Source organism: Pinus tabuliformis, chromosome 6, assembly GCF_031772625.1.
Source record: "Pinus tabuliformis cultivar Carrire ecotype Pingquan chromosome 6, CPIR1, whole genome shotgun sequence".
NCBI classification, from domain to species: Eukaryota; Viridiplantae; Streptophyta; class Pinopsida; order Pinales; family Pinaceae; genus Pinus; species Pinus tabuliformis.
Genome location: NC_142292.1, coordinates 703,183,797 through 703,207,113, shown reverse-complemented (window position 1 = coordinate 703,207,113; position 23,317 = coordinate 703,183,797). Strand labels below are relative to the sequence as shown.

Here is a 23,317-nt window from a genome sequence, read left to right as displayed (position 1 = left end):
TTTTCAACACTTTGACTTCTGAAATCTGAAGTTGACCACAAAGTGCTTCTCTCTTCTTTGATCAAACTTTGACCGAGTTGTTTGGGACTATTTTGATTGAGGTTTGACCAACTTGGAGGCCCACATATTTTGACTACTGATCGAGCCTTTTTGGAGGAGTTTGACCATTGACTTTTGGACTGGTTAGGGAATCTTCCACTGTTATTGACTTTGACAGAATTGTAGACTTTGACTTGTTGACCAAATTTGACTTTGAGGCTCATCTATTAGATATTGGTTGGTAGATCTTTTGGATAGTCAAAGAATTGACTTTGACTCTTTTTTGATGAATGAATCATTGTATCTCTCTACAAAACATTTTATGACAATCTAATAAAGAGAAGAATTTGAAAGGGTTTTCCCACTTGGGGGATTTTTCCATGGTCTTTGACCAAATCTTCTGTCTCTTGCTACTGCTCCTGATTGTCTTATATTGTACATTGCATTTATTTTTCTATCTACAATTGTTGTTGTTACTAGATGATTAAATTGATTTGAAAGTGATTGCTAACTGAAGAAAAGATTGGGATAAGTGATTGTAATAGCATAGAACAGTGGAAAATTAATAGAACCGATGATGGTCTATGAACCCACAAACCCTAACGATGAAAAACCTCCATATTCTACAATCATTGCAAATTAAAGCACATAAAACTTTAATGCTCTTGTCTATGATGATTTGGTTCACCCTATAAGATATTTCATTGCAAACTTCAAGATTATGTATAATGTGCTCTATGGGGGTCCTAAGGCCGAGTCTCTTATGATTTCCCATTTATTGCCCTATTATGTCTTTATTTTCGTATCCTTTTCCTAACACCCATTTTCCTTGTAATATATTGCACTTATTTGATATTCAATTTCAATAGATCGATGACAACGTATTTCAATAAAAAAGAGATTCAATGATTCACATCCAACAAACATTTAACTTATTTAAGTGATCCTAATTCACGCAATCAAGACAAGCGTAAGAAGTAAAGTACCTCAATCTTCTTAGTTACAATTTTGCTAATCCATGTCTTCCATATACTTTCTTCAATGGGAATATGAGTAGGGACCCCTGCCTGATTTAAATGCTCCCATTCAGCCTTCAAAAAGCTGTAATGCACATCAAGACCTTGGTTAGAATAACACAAGTAAATGATTGAAGGTCAATGTACAAACGTTTATGTTTAGTATGAGAACATTCAAACATTTTGCATGTGTTTTATTTGGCGTTAAGAAAATGCCTCCTGAGATTTGAAAGGTCAAAATTCTCATAAAATAAGGATCAATATCACACAAGAAGGCTGAATGTCTTCATCAATTGCCACACGACATCATTAAAATACTATGAACAAAACAGCACAAACTCATCCGGAGTCGGATAATAAAAACATAGAAGATTCTATAATATTATTCTGGTGTTATCATTGGTTTAAAGTCACAAAATCAACCTGCTATAGAGGTGATAAAATGATCACATAAAAAAAAAGGCATCACGTGCCTCATAAAGCATAAATAATCTCAGAAAGGTTTATCACAAGCTACATAAGGTATACATGAGATAATGGCACAAACAATGATAGATTGAAATTCCCTCAAAGGAAGAATGAGGAATAGTACATAATACGGTGTGTACATAATCACACAAATTGTGAACAATGGCCCTTGCTTTAAAGGAAGCATGGGAAATACTACATCCTACAATACATACACACTCTAGTTTCATCCAAGAAGCAAAAGTGCTTGGATATCTACCAACATAGATCTATCTTGACACTGTATCTACCAAGCACCAAGACGGATCAAATCACTCAAGATGCAAACCTTTATTTGAGTGCAAAATTTGAGGAAAGGATTGCACCTCGACAGATTTTATTCCTCATGGCACTTGGCAGATCAAGAGTTAAAATGGATCTATGATGGTTCTTAATAGTACTATTTAAATTATATATAAATTTCACATTACCATATACATAACTATTCTTGCTTTTAGTTACATATAGTTACATACATATGTGCTTGGCATTTTCCTTTGACATGTTTTATAAAAAAAATTATTTAGCTTTTTAATGTGATATGCATATAAATATTCTTATTTCTAATTATGTGTTTATTAATTAAATTTAAATATGATGTTTTGAAATATTATGATTATAGATATGAATTGTCATTAATTTATTTTTTTAAATCTGATATGAATATTATGATATTTTTCCAAAAAATGGTTTGAATTGTATTTATAAAAACAAAATTCCAATACAACAAATTGAATTGAATCAACTTATCAATTTTATTATAATGCTTTACTTTTTACTAGTCTAATTGAGCTGACATTATGTTTTATTATTAGTATTTTTTTATCTAAAGATTTACTACAACATCTCAGCTCATTCGCCACCACAACCTCTCCCATGGGTTGTAGAGCACCTCTTGGCATAATTACCGTAAGTAAATGATCATCCCAGATTATGTGAATGAATGCATTAAAGTGATGTAGATGCTCCTCACATTCCAAGAAATCTCATGCTGCATGAGGAAACCATACTTGCTGAAATCTAGGTAAAGAAAATCTCTCTCTCTCTCTCTCTCTCTCTCTCTCTTATGTATATGTGTATGTGTGTGTAACAAGTCATACGAAACAAATTCACTCTGAATTGTATCAACTTCCTTCAAAGAGCAATCTGTTGATAACTTCACAATGCAAAGAAAAGATGTGGGACACTTTTACAATATCAAACTTAAATTTCTCAGCGACATCAAATTGATATTCATGATGAGATAGAAAAATGCCATCATCAAGTTGCCATATCTCCATCCCAAGCAAATAATGAACTAAACAAAGGTCAATCATATCAAATGCTTTCTTCAAGTTAAGCTTCAAAGCTTTTATTATGCCATCATTATTGCATGTTTACACCAAATCATCCACATATAGAATCACAACCAAGAATTCACCAATTGCCCTCTATAGAAAGGTTATGATCTGTTATACATCTTTGTAGATCAATCTTCAAAAGGTGCTCATTAACTTTATCATTCCATGCTCTAGGTGCCTATTTCAACTAATGTTGTTGACATCTGCATGAGGATGAAATTGGGTAGGGTTTGAGATATGGCGTGTTTTGCATGCCTAGACATAAGGCATATGCAAAAGTGCTTGCTCGAGCTACAAAAATCAACACTCTCTCTTAGCGAAGGAGGTACTTCTAGAAGAAACTCTTGTTGAGAAATCTAGGGCAGCTAGATTAGGGGTGATTTCTCTCTACTTTGATAACTCCTTGTGATATTATTTTATTTCAACTTGTAGTTCTTATTATTATTATCTTCTTCTTCTCTTGTTATTATAGTGTTCTAATCATCAAACAACTATCAAACACATGAAGATCAATAGAGCAAAGTGGACACAAGATATAGGCTGCTAGCCAGGGCCAAAATCTCTCCTAGAGAGGAAAACCCGCAAGAAATTCTTCTCTTCTTATGGAATCTTTAAGTGATGAATTCCAAGACCTTTAGACTCAAGACCAAGACTCCTCCAAGACCAATTCAACCCTTTCCTTGATGAGCCTTAGACAACATCCAACAACAAATTTCAACCCTCTAGCAATTGCTGCAACTTCGACCCAACTAACAAATTTCGTCTTCTACTACAGGTCTGCAATTTTCAACCTTGCTGCAACTGTTGTAGCTTCACACGTGTGGGAGAAAGAGGCTACTTTAGGCCTCCTTTCTTCTTTGCTTGGCTTGCTTTTTTTTCCTTAGACAAAAAGATGATTTGTCTTGCTTCCTTGATCAGAATTTAAGCCTTCTTTGGTGATATGAAACCAATGTTGCACGAAGCGGGAGCGAAGCGGAAGCGCGGAGCGCGGAAGCGTCATTTTCCAAAAATCTAGGAAGCGAAGCGTCCGCGGAAGCGTCTGCTATATATATATATTTTTTTATATTTTTTTGCATTTATACTCAAAACTCGGATGTTGACATGGTAAAACTCGGATGTTGACATGGTAAAACTCGGATGTTGACATGGTAAAACTCAGGTCACAGTTATATTACTGTCTGCCATGCCATACATATTGTCTGCTATGTCATACATACTGTTTACCATGTCATACATGCCAAGGTTGTCTGTCATGTCATATATATATATATTGTCTGCCATGTCTTCTATACGAATCACAATTAATGACATGCCTACTATAAGGGTGTACATATACTCGCATCATTACATAGCAATTGTTATATCAACTTTAGATCATGTACAGTGCTACAACATACTCACATACATACTCCAGCATACTTCACATCATATACAGTCATACCTTGGGAGATGGCTTGGATTATATACATACCACTTGCATCACATACATACTATGTTGTACATGCTATACACGATATATACTCTTTGCAATTTGAGCACTCCATATGACATACCTTTGTCACAGGATCATATAAACTGTGTAACGCATGGATCAAGCAATTGTAGCATTTGTCACCTCAGAACAAATCAGATCTTACAGCAGCATACTCACTGTAACATCTGGCAACTTCGAAGTATACTTTTTAACAGCCCTGGTATCTGACTTGGATCATTTTGAATGAGAAGGCACGAATTACAGATATCAGTCTCCGATCTTCTCGGACCATAGGCAAGCAAGGTTCTCTGAATAATTTGGATAAGGGGCATACCTTAGAGCCTCTGAATTTTGTTCTTCGGATCTAATGAGTAGTATAGGATTCGAACTTAGATAAGGTTTTAGAAGAGATGGAGAATGAAGGTCGTCTTCATTTATTTACCCTTCGATTTCCTTGGATACCTTGCCATAGAGCTCACAGGTAGTTCATGAAATGCTATAGGAGGTTCACATAGAGAATAGGCTAGTATCATGTCACAGGGCGTTAAAAAAAACCAGGAAGCGCATTAAAATTTTGGAATCGCGCTTCGGAAAAAATGGAATCGCGCTTCCTAGGGCGCTTCCGGAACGCTTCCGTACGGGACGCGATTCCGGCCTAGGATCCGGGGGGGGGGCGCTTCCTGCAACTATGTATGAAACCTTGTCCTTGTAGCTGCAAAAACCCTAGTTTTTCCTTCGCACGTGTGAGAGAAATAGGCACAAAAACTTCAAATTTCGACTTTTCTTGATGTCTCCTAGTCCTTCCTTGACCTTCGCTTTCTGTTAGACTCCTTGTGATCGAACATGCTTGACTTTTTTCTTCAAATGAGGTTGAATGCCTCTTATATATGGGCTTCTAAGGAGGACGAATAGCCCTATACAGGGCCAACTTGTCTTCTGCATGCCGACTTCTTCTCTTGTAGGCCGACTTGGTCTTGGAGGGACACTTTGACACATTTTTAACTCAAATAAATTCTTTTGACTTGATACAAAATGCCCAATAGGATCTATTACATATGACAATGACTCTTTTGACTCCATGACTTCATGACAAATACTAGAAGCACACAATGGGTGCTTAGACCTAAAACAATTTGACTTTGTGCATGAAACCCCATGCTTTATAAAATGACAATTATAATTTTTCTTTCTCTTTTACATCAAATACATAAAATCAATAGCACATGTGATATTATGATGACCGAATTAGTTATACATTTCAACACTCCCTCTTAACTAGGGAGGTATTCATAATACATGGATGGTGCATGGACATTCTCACACTAAAGAGTTCTCATAAGAAGTGTTGGATTGGTAAGCCATCTTGAGCATCAACATTATGATCAATATACAACCAACATTGTCAACATAGCAAGGCCTTGACTCTAACAGCTTTATCTCTCCACTAGGTTAGAGCACAACGTTGGGGAGACAATGATACACCTTCATCATTGTCTCTCAAGGTACATACCCATCCGGACGTTCACAAAGTATGTCCTTTTAAGACCATTCCCCTCTTGAATTTATACATCCTCAAGGAATCTCCTCTTCGACTAGTCTTTCCTATTGGATGCCCTACCTCGTCCTCAAAGAGTATCAGTTCTCGAGACTACTTCTATCTCTCAATAAGTATCGGTCTCAGATGCTTACCCAATCCTCCATTCTTTCTTCATGATGTGAAGACAAGAATGATGTGTCTTTATCTCCCTCTCAACTAAGGAGGATCTACTCATTCTTTTACATGAAAGGAATATACCTAAGCTCCCTCTTAACTAGGGACTTGTTTCCAGGAGACCCTATGATACCAAATTGGAGGAGAGCTAGAGGAAAGGTCAATGCAAGATACCCTAGGAGATCGAATTTTTTTTATGGCTAGCTTGTTGGGAAATTGATGCCCTAGGTACCCCAACTTGGTTAGACCTGGAAGGAGGTGAAAGAATATGAGTTTTAGTGACCACCCTATTGAAGAAAGTGTAACTAGGTTTGGTCTTCATGATGACATGATCTTTGTATTTTTGTAATCTTGCTACATGGGTTTCATGAGCAAGAAGTGTCTCTAGGTAAAAACCTTCTTCTTGATGTCTTTAGGATTTATTGTTATGTCAAAGAGTCATGTCGTGAATGGAGAAGCTCCTTTGGAGCCTATGTAAAATGTATTGGTGTCAAACCAGCCCTCCAAGACCAAGAAGAATACTCCAAGAGCAAGTTCACCAAAATCTGCAAGCAAAACAACAAAGGAATGTAATGTCAGCTCCATTATGAATTAAATAAATTAATATAAGTCATGTCGGCTTGGGTAAGAGACACAACAGTTCGTGGCTCACGTCGGCTCAAATAAGATGATGCAAACCACTATAAATACCCAATGAAGTTATCCACAAATGGCAGAGAAGAGAACTCGCATTATCTTCTGAAATGTCGATAGGTGCAGGAAGGCATGGCTTGGGTCTCGGATGGGTTACAGGTCGAAGATTTTGTATGGGTGCAGGTAGGTGCAACCTTGAACATGACATGGCCGCAGGCAAGGATTCGGTTAAGACAGTGAAACCCTCTCTGCAGTCTCGGCCTAAGATGAAGGCACAGTGATGATAATGATCTCGGATAAAGGCACAATGATAACGATCTAGGATAAAGGCACAATGATAACCATCTCGGACGAAGGCACAGTGATAAGGATCTCGGACGAATGCACAGTGATAAGGATCTCAGACAAAGATGGATCTCGCATAGCAATCCTGACTCATAGATCTGTGCTCTTGTTAATCCACAATGGTTGATGTTGTTCTTGAAATCGAAGTTGCAGTCTTGATCATAGTAATCTCGTATTCATAGTTGTCTTGGCATTAACGTAAGGGTGATAATCTAAGACGATGTCACAGTCCTAATACGATCTGTATACTGAAAGAATCTTGGCATGATTGTATCTAGTAATAACAATCAGATCTAGCACCTCGATGAGTAGAGGATCTCAAGAAGATCTTTGTGATATATATATATACAAAACCTTATCATGAGCATGGACAGAACATGAGATCATCTCAGTGATTTCACTGTTCCAAGGATGTAGATCAATAAGGGTCCTAGAGCATCAAGTGAAGATGCAGTAGTTGTGTGATGTCAAGAACATGATGATCTTAGTATGAAAGATCTCATCAAGAAATATTGAGGATCTCTGTGATGTAGCAGTGATCTCAGTAATGCAGATGTATTGACTTCAGGGTTGCAATGAAGATGATGTTCAAAAAGGTGAAGGATTGATGTCTTGGTCTTGGAGTGGCAGAGTGTGTCAAGGGTCATGGTCTTGGTATTTGTCAATGGAATCTCTATAAGAAGAATTTTAGCATGGGTTTTCCTCTCCAAAAGGGGCAGGTTTTGCCCCTGGAAGATAGCCAAACATTTGTGTTCTTGTCTCTTTTGTTTTCATAGCAGTTTGATGAAGTTAACAAACACATGCTAATAATGAAGTAAACATCAAACTAAGATAAATTGTTTAAAGACTTCACAAATTGTTATTATGTTAAAAGAAAAATCAACTTAATATGCATGTCCTAGATTCTTCAACACGTCCTTGGTAGATCAACGCTTTAATCTTAGGGAGAATGGAATCTATGATGAATATGAGTAGGATTTCTTGGTTCCCAGACAAGGAGGCATCAAGATCACTTCACTAGCCTTCTAGGTCAAGAAGAAGCAACCTTGCAGCTTTTATTCTTCGCTGTGCAAAAGGAATGGCTTATCAAGGTCAAATTTTACCCCTAGGAAAATTTTTCTCACATTACATGGCCCATACATTGAGAGGATGCTATAATAGAGACAAATTCCACAATTTTAAGCAGTAAATGCATGCAGCAATTAGCCCGAGAACAACAAAAATCCCAGTCCAACATATATGACAAAATTAAACAAGAATAACATTAAAAAGCATGTACTTACATGTAATAGAGTATATCCAACCATTCACAATCGACAATAAAGAAGCTCCAAGAGAAGATAGACCAATATCCACACATCAAAATTCATCCATAAAAGCTCCAATTCATCATGTAGAAAAAGTGTAAAAATCTCAAGAGAGATAAGAGATCCAGATCAAAGTGATGATGAGAAAATGAGCTCATCTCACTTGTATTTATACACAAATTAAGAGTTTGAATTAGCCTCCTTGACCTACATAAGCCCCAAAAATAAAATAACGTTCTAATAATCCAGCTTTTGGTGACAAGCCCACCAAACTAACTCATAAATGAAAAGATAAGCCTCGCAAGAGGTCAAATGAAAATCTATGCATGTCGAAGGGCCCTCTATGAGGCCTAATGAGGTCCATGGGTGCCACAATGAAGAAAAGGACCCTCAAAAGCAAAGGACAAGGGATTGACCCCTTGTAATAACCTGTGGTGCTCCAAATGAGATGTGGGGGCTCACAAGTGTCCTCATGGGCCTCCAAACAAATAGAAGATGCCTGTAGATTACCTATAAGGGTGATGCAACATCATCGTGCAAGTCCTAGATCAATTGCCAAGTGTATGGTGCAAATCTGGGACCAGTTGGGCATGATATATCAAGTGCATCTTCCTCGTCCAATAAGTGAACCACGAGCAATCTCTAAATGGTTGCGGGGATCCATGGAGTGCAATCTGTTGCTGTGGGGGCCCATGGCTCTCAACGCTCACCCTACATGTGCCAACGTAGCCCTCTAAAGGATTAGGACCCCGTATAGGGAGACCAAACCCAAGATGGAAACCATCTGCAATCCTGCATAAGATCCAATGTGTCCCCTAGCCTTCCAGTACAACAAGTCATTAGAGAAATCGAGTAAATGAGCTCATCAAATCATGGACCACAGGTGGGGACTTCATAATGACCTGCCTTTCCATAATGGGCTTCGGGATGTGCCAATGTCTCCTAAACTCCAAATGGGGTTAACCAAGTACCCTATTAGGTGGTTTCTACTTCTATAGGGGATGATATGTTCAAGGTACATCCTTCAAAAGGTGGTGGCATGTGACAGATAGGTGAATGAAGTGGGGGATGAGAGGGGCAACCCTCGACCACATACTAGGGTACAAGGGTAGTTAATAAGAGGGAAGCCCACACTTGGATTTATAATGTATAGGAGGGAGCAATCGCGGTACATGAGGTGCCCCAACCCTGATCTTTCCACCCTTCTTTATATGTCTTTTGCCTTTTTATGATTTTCTTTGATTAACTACTTGGGGCTCAAGGGGTTAGAGCATGATGTATAAGATATGGCAATGAATTCCCCCTTTTTAAGGTGGGACGGTTCATCGCCCACCAGGAGTTGGGACAATCATGGGTTCCTATATGATGAAGGAGGTCCATCGAACCTGTAGGAGCCAAGGTAATCACCATGATGATGTGGTAGAGCTCATGTATTGCCTTCTGCCAACGTGCTAAATGCATTTGTCCCGGCCATCTTTTGCATTTTGTGGTACATTTTCCTATTAAATGTGGCCACATATGCTTTTATCTTTCTTTTCAGCTGCATCAACCTCTGGGCTTCATTCCAGGCCATGACCCAAGGTGTAGGCAAGGGGAAGGGGCAAGCTAACCCTATGTGGACCCAATGGAGGAATGTGGACCCAAGAGGAAGAAATGATGAAATGGGGTACTAATGAATGGAAAGAGTGTAATATAAGCGAATAAGGGAGCGGGACCACGCAACCAAAATCGGGGTTTCCCATGAAATACCATAACTAAAGCCAAATGGTCAATAAAAGAGATCCCACGGGACTAGCATCCAAGGTTAATACCTAAAAGGGGTCTAGGGAACAAGAGCAAAGACCTAGCCCATTCTTTCTGCCGAATCCCCCGCATTAATCCATGCCCAGAAGTGTCCATGATAAGTAAACTACAAAACTCAATTTCCAAATGACAAGGCATACCTTTAGGGTCCGGAGGCCTACCTTTAAACATATGATCGTGGCAAATGGGCGAGAGACCACATGGCTAGCTCAGGTGGCAGAGAAATGGCACAATGAGCTAGCTGGTGGGTGCAAGGGGTTGTTGGCTACCTGCTAAGGACCATCTTGGAGAAAAAAATTCTCCTAGGGATATTACCCACAAAATGGTGAGTAACACATCAAACAGCTACAAAACACATGAAGATCAATAGAACAAAGTGGACACAAGATATAGGCTACTAGCTAGGGCCAAAACCTCTCGTAGAGAGCAAAAACCACAAGAAATTCTTGTCTTCTTATAGAATCTTCAAATGGCGAGTTCCAAGACCTTTAGACCCAAGACCAAGACCCCTCCAAGACCAAGCCAATCCTTTCCTTGATGAGCCTTCCTTAAACAGCTTCCAACAACAAATTTTAACCCTTCAACAACTATTGCAACTTAGACCCTAGCAACAAATTTCGTCCTCTATTACAGGTCTGCAACTTTTGGCCTTCCTGCAATTATTGTAGCTTTGCACGTGTGGGAGAAAGAGGCTACGTTAGGCCTCCTTTCTTCTTTGCTTGGCTTGCTTTTTTTTCCTTTGTCAAAAAGATGATTTTTCTTGTTTCCTTTATCAGAATTTTGCCCTTCTTTGGTGATATGAAACCTGTTAGAAAATTAGAAAGATTTTCTTGTTCTTGATAATTACTTGTGATGCTTCTTATTATTACGATTCTTGATATATTCTTTCTTTAGTTCATCAAGAAATTACCAAAAGCAACAATAGACACTAGATGTAGGCACATGCCAGGGCAACCCCCCCCCCCCCAAGTGAAAAAACCAATCAAGATAATTCTTCCTTTAAATAGTATTCTTTGAGACACTTCACCCTAAACCAAGACCACACCTTCCCTCCACACCAGGTTAGTGTCCCAGAATTTCAACCTCTTTCCAGTAACTTAAAGCAACTCGCAAATTTCGGAAATAGTGAAACTTGGAAGACTTCGATCTCCCAATCCAAGACACGAAACAGAGAAAGAGAAACACCAAAATTTTGATTTTCCTTCTCTCCTTAGATTTCCCCAAACTCGCATTCACTTTGGCTTCCCAACAACAGACTTCGCACCTTTTCCCAGCTACAAGACAACTTCGCACTTCTTCCCAGCTACAAGAGATTTTCACACTTCTTCCCAGCTACAAGAGAATTCAAACTTGTGTGTGAGAATGATGCTCCAAATGAATTCGATGAGCTTGCTTTTATAGGCTTCATGTGGGGTCGAATAGGGTCCTTAGGCCGACTTGATCTTCTTCTAGGCCAACATGGTGTGGAGGTTACATAATTCATATTTGACTCAATACTTAACCTTTTTACATGATTCAAAAGCCCAAGAAGGGTCTCTTTAAAAGTACAATAACTCTATAGACTCAGAATAAATCCTAGAAGTCCTCAATGGGGACTTTGACCTAAAACATGGTGACCCAAGCATGAAACCCATGCTTTAATAAGTCACAGTAATAATAATAAAAATTATTTTCTTTATTCTTTTGACAAGTACATTACATGATGACACAAGTACATTAATGAAGACCGAACATAGTTACATTTTCCAACAAAACCTTCTCCCTGTAGCTACAGAAACCCTAGTTTTTTCTTCACACGTGTGAGAGAAGTACGCACAAAAACTTCAGATTTAGACTTTTCTTGATGTCTCATATCTTTCCTTGACCTTCTCTTGGTTTTATATTCCTTGTGATCGAACTTGCTTGACTTTTTATCTTCAAATAAGGTCAAAATGCTTCTTATATATTGTCTTCTAAGGAGGACGAATAGCCCTAAACCTGGTCGACTTATCTTCTGCAAGCCGACTTCTTCTCTTTTAGGTCGACTTGGTCTTGGAGGGACACCTTGACACATTTTTCACTCATGAATTATTTTGACTTGATACAAAATGCCAATAGGGTCTATTACATATGACAATGAGTCTTTTGACTCCTTGACTTCATGAAAAATCCCAGAACCACATAATGGGTGCTTAGACGTAAAACAAATTGACTTTGTGCACGAAACCCCGTGCTTTGTAAAATGACAATAATAATTTTCCTTTCCCTTTTACATCAAATACATAAAATCAATAGTACATGTGATATTATGAAGACCGAACCTAGTTACACATTTCAACAACTCCACCTAGATCTGTCTCCAATCCCACCATCATTCATTGTTGTAACTACTCCCTCCGAACTAAAACGCTTCCCTGCTACCTGCATTGGAATCTACAATAAAGACTTGTTTCTCCCAACCATGCTCCTACGAGTCTTAACCTATCCCAAGCTTACATCTGGAATTACAAGATAAACTGCAACCTCCTTCTCTCGTCTACTTGATGGAACAAACTGGGTACGCAATCTGTTGTTGACAGGTTGTCTGTTTTGCAGACCTCTGTTCTTAATCTTCTGTTTTCTTTAAACACAGTGGTTGTAGCTTACAATGCAACCACTGCATTAACATTTGGAATAATTGTTGGACACTTGTCACCTAACAACAGGGTTGAGTACTACAAAGTATCCCAAAGAGATCCCTCCTTTGAAATATTATATCATTTCATCGATTTTGTGCTAAATTTCACTGTTTAAGCACCACTCAAATTCTGTCTGGATCATCCAACATCTGCATTGAAATCTGTGTCGAACTCCTTCATTGTTTTCTGTGTCTTGAAAATGTGCAGATGGCCTCGCTAACCAACCTGATGTTGGAAGGCAGTCAGTGTTTTAATGGCACCAATTATAACATCTGGAAATAGAGAATGTTGACCATTTTTGAATATAGGCGTCTTGACCAGCTCGTTTTGGGCAAAGAGCTTCGTCCTAGTACAGCTGGTGCCGATCAAGATAAATTTGATGATCAAAATCGAGAGGTTGTTATGCTTCTCAAACTCTCTATGACTGATGATCAGTTACCATGGATTCCTTCCGACAAGACAGCTGCCGAAATCTAGCAACATTTGAAGGAACTGCATGAGACATCCGACAAGAGCAGAGCTTTCTTTCTAAAGAATCAGTTGTTCTCCATCATGATGGACAAACATATGTCTTTACAGGAACATCTTAACAAGATTAAAGACATTCGAGATCAGCTCGAAGCCATTGGTCGGACCATGGAGGAAGAAGATACGGTAGTCATCACTCTGAAAAGTCTACCGAAATCTTATGAACACTTCATAGAAACACTCAACATTACCACCACGAGTGTTGATCTGAAGTTTCCGGAGTTATGCACCAAACTCCTGCAACAGGATCGTTGGAAACAGCAGTTTGGTAGTGGTGCTTCATCAGCCTCCTCAAGAAATGCTTTTGCTGCCAAATATCAGTCCTTTCAGCAGAAAGGTTCTTCTCAGCGGTTTGATCCCGCTAAGAGAAAAAATGTGCAGTGTAATTACTGTCACAAGTTCGGCCACATGAAGAAAGATTGCCGACAGAGGACTGCTTCTGAACAAAAGAAACAGGGAGGGTCTCATCAGACAGCGAATGTTGCAGAACATTCCGAGCAGAAGGAATCTGCCTTTTACGCCTTTATGGCTAAGAGATCCTCAAATCATGCCCTGTCTTCTGCCTGGTACATTGACTCTGGTGCATCACGTCATTTTTTTCACAGGCGTGACTGGTTTATTGACTTCTCACCTTTCAGTGATTTCGTGGTATTCAGCGAAGGTGAAGAGTACATAGTGTTTGGCAGAGGTACAATTCAAATCCAATCTGGTGGGCGCACACTCATCTTCCTGAATGTGTACTATGTTCCTGGTATGGAAATTAATCTATTGTCTGTCAGCCAGATTATGAGGAACTCTCCTCAGCTTGATGTAGTGTTCAGTGCACACAAGTGCTCCATTATTGACAAGGAGACTCGTCTTACGGTTGTTGTTGGCCTAGAGGATCATGGTCTATACAAGCTTCTTGACACTGGTGATTCTCCAGAAGTGTCTCTAGCAACTCGTGTTTCTCCCATCAGCACTCTGTGGCATCAACGATATGGGCATCTAAACATTCAGTATCTCTCTCAGCTCTCTCTGGAGGGACTTGTGTCAGGGTTACCTAATATTCAGACTCAGCAGTTGGGAGTGTGCGGCGCCTATCAAGCTGGCAAGCAACATCGGTCTTCATTCACGGATGGAGAATCTTGGCACGCATCTAAGGTACTCCAGTTAATTCATGCTGATATTTGTGGTCCTATGAATACATCTTCAGTTACTGGTTGCAAATATATTTTACTTATTGTAGATGATTTCAGTAGAAAGATGTGGGTGTAATTTCTAAAACATAAATCTGATATATTTAGTATCTTTCAGAAGTTTAAGTCCTTAGTTGAATAAGAGTTTGGTTGTAATATCATAACTCTTAGGACAGATAATGGGGGGGGAATTTTGTTCTTCTGCTTTCTCCAACTTCTGTGATACCCATGGCATCAAACGCCAGTTAACTACACCCTACACTCCTCAGCAGAACAGTGTTGTCGAACGTCGCAACCGTTTGGTTGTTGAAATGGCCCGTTCCATGTTACAACACAGGAGTGTTCCGAACAAATTTTGGGCTGAAGTAGTGTTTACTGCTATCTATCTTCTGAACCGATCACCTACTCAGGTTGTTAAGGGGAATACTCGAGAAGAGGTTTGGTCTGGCCGTAAGCCTTAGATCAGTCATCTCAAAGTGTTTGGCTCGGTTGCATATGTTTGGATTCTAGCTGCTAAGCGCTCTAAGTTGGATTCCAAAACTCACGATAACAGGGTACAATGATCACCACAAGGCCTATAGGCTGATAGATATAGACACTGGTCGTCTTAGCTTCAGTCGAGACGTAGCGTTTGATGAAGACAGAGGATTCTTTCAGTCTCCTCCTTCTGAGCAGTGTTCTGAGGATCAGCCTCACAATGTTCTTCTTCCGTTAGGTCCACCTGATGGGAGGGATGATGCAGCATCAATATTTGATGATGCACTACTTGAGCTTCCTCCGGAAAATAATCCTCCTCTTACTACTCCTATTGTTCCTGAGCCTCCTCCACCCACTCCTGATATTGGTTCTTCTACTCTCCGGCCTAAATGGTGGGCTAAAACTAATGGTGATCTCCGGGATAATGAGCTCCTTGAAGGTAGAACTTCCCGAAATAAGAGCAAACAACAGCCTACAATAAATTTTGCTCTTATGGCTAACTTACACAGTGTTTTTGAGCCTCAAACCTATTCAGAGGCTAAGGGTATACCTGAGTGGGAACAGGCTATGGAAGCAGAATTCCAGAGTCTTCAGAAGAATCACACTTGGATCCTTTCTAATCTCCCTTTAGGGAAGAAGCCCATTAGCTGCAAATGGGTGTATAAAGTGAAATACAAAGCTGACGGGACCCTCGACAAGTATAAGGCTCGCCTTGCTGCTCAAGAATTCTCATAGAAGGAAGGCATAGACTATGAGGAGACCTTTTCTCCTACAGCCAAGATGAGTACCATATGGCTTGTCCTTGCCTTAGCAGCTCAGTTCAGTTGGAAAGTCCATCAGATGGATGTAAAGAGTGCTTTTATGAATGGTGACTTACAGGAAGAAGTCTACATGACGCAGCCTCCAGGATTCAAGGTTGTCAGTCAAGAACAGAAAATTTGTAGATTATTCAAAGCACTCTATGGTCTGAAACAAGCCCCTCGAGCTTGGTACATGAAAATTGATAAGTACCTAACAGATCATGGTTTTCAGCGGAGTCCATCTGATGCAAACCTGTATATCAAACATATTGGTGATGATATTCTGTTTGTGGTTGTCTATGTGGTTGATCTTATCATTACTGGCAGTTCAACACATTTGATCCATGGGATCAAAGTTCAAACAGGATTTGTGTAGCACTTTTGATATGACAGATTTGGGACTTCTTCATTACTGTTTAGGGGTGGAAGTCTGGCACACTGAGAACAACATCTTTCTCTCTCAGTCCAAGTATGCTAGAAATCTTGTGGACAGGTTCAGAATGCAGGATTGCAAACCTACCACGACTCCTATGGAACCAAGGCTCAAACTTTCAACTCAGTCATCCTCACCACTTGTGGATGAAACTTTATTCAGGCAGTTAGTGGGCAGCCTCATCTACCTTACTGCCACTCAACCTGATATCAGTTTTGCAATGAGCTACATTTCACGCTTCATGTTAGCTCCTAAGGCTGATCATTGGATAGCAGCAAAGTGTGTGCTGCGTTATGTAAGAGGCACTCCTGATTATGGACTTTTGTACACTTAGAGTTCAGATCCTACGCTCAGTGGTTACACAGATTCAGACTGGGCTAGTTCGGTTGATGACCATAAATCTACAGCTGGGTATGTGTTTAATCTGGGATCCGGCGCTGTCACATGGGCTAGTAAGAAGCAGCAGGCAGTGGCTCTCTCCTCGACAGAAGCAAAGTATCGGGGAGCAGTTAAAGCATCTTGTGAGGCAGTTTGGCTTCGATGTATGCTTGCGGATATGCATGTTTCCCAGGCAGGTCCTATTCCCTTGTTTTGTGATAATCAAGGAGTGCTCAAACTCGCCAAGAATCTAGTCTTCCATGAATGAACAAAGCATGTGGAAACTCATTGTCACTACATTCGCCAGCTTGTTGAAGACGGATCCATTCAGTTGTTGTATGTTCCCACAATGGAGCAGCCAGCAGACATCTTCACCAAGCCTCTTGGTCCTGATAAGTTTGTAAAATTCAAAGGGTCTATAGGTGTTGTAAATAGATTGAGCATTAAGGGAGGGTATTAGAATAATGCTATTTTAGTGTTTAACTCTCATCTATTAGCAGTTTCTTGTTAGAAACTTGTTGTTTCTATATTCTGTAGAAACTTCTTGTTTCTACTTTCTTCGTAGAAACTTGTTGTTTCTATAAATCCAGTTGTATTATTTATTGAGCTTTACTACTCATTGTAAATCAATTCAATTCATTCATTCATTATGTTGTTCATTCTCTATCGCTAACATCGATCCTCAATCCAAGATCCCCTTAGCTCTACCTATAGGTTGGCCCTGCAGGCTAAACAACTTAACCTTTCTAACACCCAGTCTTATTGTTATGTCCTGGGTAGCTCCTCCTAAACGTATAAATACTTTCCCTTTCTAGAAAACATCCTCATACCCTTCATCCTCTAGAGTAGAGACTTAGCGCAAGTTTATCTTCAGCTATGGGACCTATAACACCTCTATGACCCCCAAAGACCCTTCTGATTCTAGTTGGAATAACATTGTTCCAACCCCTTTCACAACATGTATGATACCTGTTACATACATGGACCTCAGTCGGCAGCAAGTAGCCCCTTGCGACCACCAACTAGCTCGTTGGGACACTTCTCTGCCACCTGAGCCATCCATGTGGTCCCTCACCCATATGCCATGATCATATGCTTGAAGGTGGACCTCCCGAACCTAAAGGTATGCCTTGTCATTTTGTAATTGAGTATTGTAGTTTGCTTATCATGGACACTTCTAGGCATGGATTAATGGCGGGGTTCAGCGGAAATAATGGGCTAGGTATGTCCTCTTGTCCCTTAGACCCCTTTTGGATGTTAACCTTGGATTCTACTCCCATGGGATCTCTTTCACTGACCCTTCGGCTTTAGGGATGGTATTACATAAGAAACCCTGATTTTGGTTGCATGGTCCCGCTCCCTCATCCATATCTATTACTCCCCTTCCACTCATTACAACCCCATTCATCATTTCTCCCACATGGGTCCACATTCCTCCACTGGGTCCACATAGGGCTAGCTTTCTCCTTCCCCTTGCCCACACCTTCAGTCGAGCCTGGAATGATGCCCTGGAGCTTGATGCAGCTAAAAAGAAAAGTAAAGGCATAATTGGCCACATTCAACAAGAAAATGTACCACAAAATGCAAAAGATGGTCGAGACAAACACATTTAGCACGTGTGCAAAAGCCAATACATGAGCTCTACCCCATCATTATTGCCATCATCCTGGTTCCTACAGGCCCTAGATGAGCATCCTTTATCATTTAGGAACCCAAGATTGTCCCAACCCTTGGTGAGCAATGAACCGCCCCGCCTTAAAGGGGGTATCCACTGCTATACCTCACACATCATGCTCTTACCCCTTGAGCTCCAAGCAGTTAATTAAAGAAATATCATAAAAGGCAAAAGGCATATAAAGAAGGGTGGAAAAATCAAGGTCGGGGCACCTCATGTACCACGATTACCCCCTCCTCTACATTATATACCCAAGTGTGGTCTTCCCTTTTACTAGCTACCCTTGTACCCCAACACGTTGCCCAGGGTTGCCCCCTTTCATTCCCTACTCCATTCATCTCTTTATCACATGTACCAACTTTTAAAGGATGTACCTTGGACATATTATCCCCTTTAAAAGTAGAAACCACATAATGGGATACTTGGTTAGCCCCATTTGGAGCTTGGAGACCGTAGCACATGCCAAAGCCCATTATGGAAGGGCATGCCATTATGAAGTCCCCACATATTGTCCATGGTTTTGTAAGCTCTTTTACTCAATTTTCTTGATGACTTGTTGTACTGGAAGGTTAGGGGACACATTGGATCTTATGCAAGATTGCAAATGGTCTCCATCTTGGGTTTGGTCTCCCTATACGGGGTCCTAACTCTCCAAAGGGCTACGTTGGCACATGTAGGGTATGTGTTGAGGCCATGGGCCTCCACAGTAGTACACAGCACACCATGGAACCCTGGAGATTGCTCGAGATTCACCTATTGGACAAGGAATATGCACGTGGTTCACCTTTGCCCAGCCAACCCCACAGTTGTACCATGCACGTGGAAAATGACCCAAGACTTGTATGTTGGTGTGGCATTACTTACACCATCATATGAGCCCTTATAGATGATCTACAAGCATCTTCGACTTACTTGGAGACCCATGAGGTCACTTGTTTATTATGTAGAGAACAAGGGGCCAACACCTTGTCCATCATTTTGGAAGTCCTATTCATCATTGTGGCACTTATGGACTTCATCGGGCTTCTTAGAGAGCCCAACAACATGTATTATTGAACATTCGACCTCTTGAGAGGCTTGTTATTTTGTTTATGAGGTAGTTTGGTGGGCTTGTCCCCAAAAGTTAGTTATTTGCACACTATTTTTATTTTAGGGGCTAATGTAGGCTCAAAAAGGTAAATCGAACTTATTAGGAGAGTATAAATACAAATGATGAGTTCACTTCTCATCGTCACTTGGTTTGGACTTGTATCTCTCTTGAGATTTTCGCTATTCCTTCTTAGTTGACAAAATTTTGATGTATGGATTGTGTTTTCTTATCTTGGAGCTTCATGAGTGGCAAGTTTGCTGGTGGTTGGATATGTTCTCTTACATGTAAGTACAAATTTAATGCTATTATTCTTTTACTTTGTCACATGCATTTATAATGAGATTTTCGCTATACTAGGGCTAGTTGTTGCATGCATTTATTGCGAAATTGTGGAATGATGTTTCTATATAGCATATCTCTATGTATGGGCCATATATTTTCAACAAAATCTCCTAGGGATAATTCTATGATTGAATTTATCTTGACAAGCCACTTCACCTTGCAAACAAAGTATAAAAGCTTTTAAGGTCACTCTCCTTTGCCCTAAATGACAAGCGAAGTTGATCTTAGAGCCTCCTTGACCTAGAAACGAAGTCTATCTTCATATTCTTCTTGACTCCAATCTCCCCAAAGGATTAGGCACTAGTCTACCATAAGGTGATCACTCAAAGAAACATTTTTCTTCACCTCTCCTTCTTTATTCTAGGTCTAGCCACATTAGGGCTCCTAGGGCATCATTTTCCTGACAAACCACCCATAGAAAAACTTCAATCTCTTGGCCTCAACTGTGTTGGTGTCTCTCCTAGGCCTCCTCCAAATTTGAGGAAATTTTGACAGTGGGGTTGTGAGATATCCCAAGCCCTAGCCTCGAGATTGGTTTTTGCCCTAAGTTTCCCTAGGCTAGTTCCTCATAGGGATCATTTTGCACCTTCAACTGAAAATCAATTCTTTGGTCCCTTTCTCCTCCTTGTTTAGGTCAACTATGTCATTGGTTGTTAAACTCCTTCCTCTTGACCTAACTTGGGTCCACAAGGTCCCGTGTGATCCCATAACTTTGAAAAGTCAACTCTTCAAATCATTTAGGAAACCAAGTGCAACAAAGATTTTAGCCCTTAAATCCTCATCCCTTCTCTTAGAAAGCTTTGTACCTTTCTTAAGAAGCAAGTCCCATTCTTGAGCCTCCATTAGGAAAGGGTCCCTGAGATCACTTCACACCTATCTTAGTTGATTTATTCTTCATGAGTGATTCTCCATATATTGAGTCTCCTCCCATCGGTGAAAATTCATAAAGAGTAGGAAGCTTTAGATGTGGTGACAATGGGCTTTAGCTTCATTGTTGCTCTTGATCTAGCAAGTGCCTCTCTATGACCCCTTGCTAGTTTGAGCGGTAACAATACCCATACTAGCTTTCACATGATTTTCTAAATCTATCTCTAAAACACTAAGGAACACTTCCTTCATTCCCATCATTTGGGGAGACGCTCCACTATCTACAACCATTCATCATTGTCCACGAATTGGGAACTTCTAGCAATAGTTCAGAAAGATGACGAACCACCAATGAGAACTCTTCCTCACACTTTGTTGCAAACTCTTCAATAACTGTTGACGTTGCATCCTATGTTTTCCCTGACTTTCCTTCTATTTAGACATTGGCCTGCATGATGTCTTGGTTTGTGACATGCAAAGCACTTGAATTTTCTCATGTCCTTCTTATTCCCATCATGAGAGGATACTTCCTCTCCTTTGTTCAATTTGGCAATTCCCTTACCCTTTTTTGCATGACCTAAACGAGTAATGTTCTCGTCATCCCCTTCACAGTTTACATGGTTGCAATGTAGATCCTACTCATGAGTCTCCTCCTAGGTGAATTTATCCCACAACCTATCCCAGATTGGAAGATTCTCCAGTGCCACGACTCAGTTAACGAAGGTACCCCAACGCGTTGTGAACTCGTTCAAAGTTGTCCTTACCAGTTATGAGTCTGACACTTTCTCCACTACTACAACAAGCTCATCTCGTACTTGAGATATTTGGGTGAGATAAGAAGAAAATGTCTCAGCCTTGGACATCTTGGTACTCCCGAGTTTCTCTCTTAGCACCATTATCCAATTCTGGTTGTCACTTTGGTACACCTTGATCAATGGCTCCCACATTTCTATGGTGGTTTTCTTCCCAGACACATGAGGAACAATATGATCCTGCACTCCATCTAAAATAATCCTCCTAGTTTCGTACAGCTTGGTCAATGGCTCCCACATTTCTATGGTGGTTTTCTTCCCAAACACGAGGAACAATATGATCCTTCACTCCATCCAAAATAATCCTCCTAGTTTTCACGTCATTCATCTTATGGGCAGTAAGAAGTGTTGCATCGACAGGAGGAATCTGAGTTTTTTCTACAAACTACTAGATCTCGTTCTCCACTAACACCAACACAAGTCTCTCCATCCGGATGCCATAGTTAGACAACCCATCCAAACGATTTTCAAACCTGAGACCAGTAGCCATCTCTATCCAACTAATCAAACCCTGCGAAAAACAACATGCTTGGCTCTCTACTGTTGTAGGTATTTGTTGCCCTATCTGTTGAATCTACCAACTCTACTACCTTGTCATGGTTTACCCACAGCTTCATCTTCCCTCACATGCGCAACCCACTAGCAACTTTGTCTCCTCGTGCATTCCAATCGCCTATCACACAATTACTTTCAACCTATGCACAAAAGCCCTGCAACCTTGGCAACTCATGTGCTCTACCTCTACTGTCAACTGCTAGACTTTCCACTCATGTACGTCCTCGACCTAATACTCAACAGCTTGTTAACTCTCAACCTCGACCCATCTCCTTTCGAAATACAGTGGCGGTTATTTCCTCGGCGCCAACCCTCTATGGCTACTGTTTCTTCTCTGCACGTGGCTACAATTGTGAAAATTTCATCTATTGCAATAACTGAAAAATATTCTTCTAATTGTCAAATAGATTATGTAATTTATTTGCTACAGCAAATATCGAATAAGTTTACTACTGCAGTTTTCACAATAAATTATTGCGGAAAATAAAATGTTGAAAATAGGGAAATTCTAGCACACACATAGAAAACATTAACACAGTTATTTTTGGACAATTGTCCCCGAAAAAACCCATTGTAGGAAAACCGGTGTAGAAGATGAGGGATTTCTTATTAATTTTCAGCAACAAATCTAAGTACAAGAATCCTAGCAATCTAGACAGAGAAAAATACTGAGTGAAATTTTATAAGAAATTTCTCATTCCCCAGCAACTCCCTGACCAAGAGATGGACTCTTTACAATGTGTAGCATGTCTCTTCATTACATGGCATGTGCCTACATCTTGTGTCCATTGTTTTATGTGCTGCTACTTTTGGTAATTGCTTGATGAACTAAACGAAGAAGATATAAAGAATCGTAATAATAAGAAACATCACAAGTAATTATGAAGATCAAGAAATCTTTATTTCCTTTCTGATTTTCCAACATGGTATCAAAGCTTTGGTGAAGAAAGAAGAAAAAGACAGATCTATTCATTGGCACTATCTCAAGGAAGGAATCTATTATACTCAAGGAAGATGTCTAACTCAATCAAGGGTGAGAACAAACTTGAAGGAGCATCCAAATTCAGATCCTGGAAGAAGAGGATTGACCTAATCCTCAGGAAGAGCAAGCTGATAGTTTTGGTAAAAGGAAATGCAAAGAAGCCTACTGAAGAAGCCAGTGATGCCAACAAAGCGAAATTCAAGAATTTCGAATTGGTGGCTATGACTTTGATGGTAGAAGGGATAAAATACAATCTTGTCCCATTCATAGCTAACATCGATCATGCTCAGGAGATGTATGAAGCTTTGTCGAAGTTGTTCACTATTAAGAACATTGGTCAAGTAGCAAGTTTGAAGAATGAGCTGAGA

General features: G+C 40.0%; 1 protein-coding gene across 2 annotated transcripts in view; it reads right to left on the bottom strand.

Annotated features, from left to right (window-relative positions):
- LOC149260620 (uncharacterized) overlaps positions 1–23,317 on the bottom strand; it is a 368,482-nt gene that overhangs the window by 17,062 nt on the left and 328,103 nt on the right. For both annotated transcript variants that reach the window (XM_089420916.1, XM_089420919.1), the window contains exon 12: positions 1,026–1,140. In XM_089420916.1, coding sequence (XP_089277042.1) covers positions 1,026–1,140 — 115 coding nt within the window. The remainder of the gene's footprint in view (positions 1–1,025; positions 1,141–23,317) is intronic.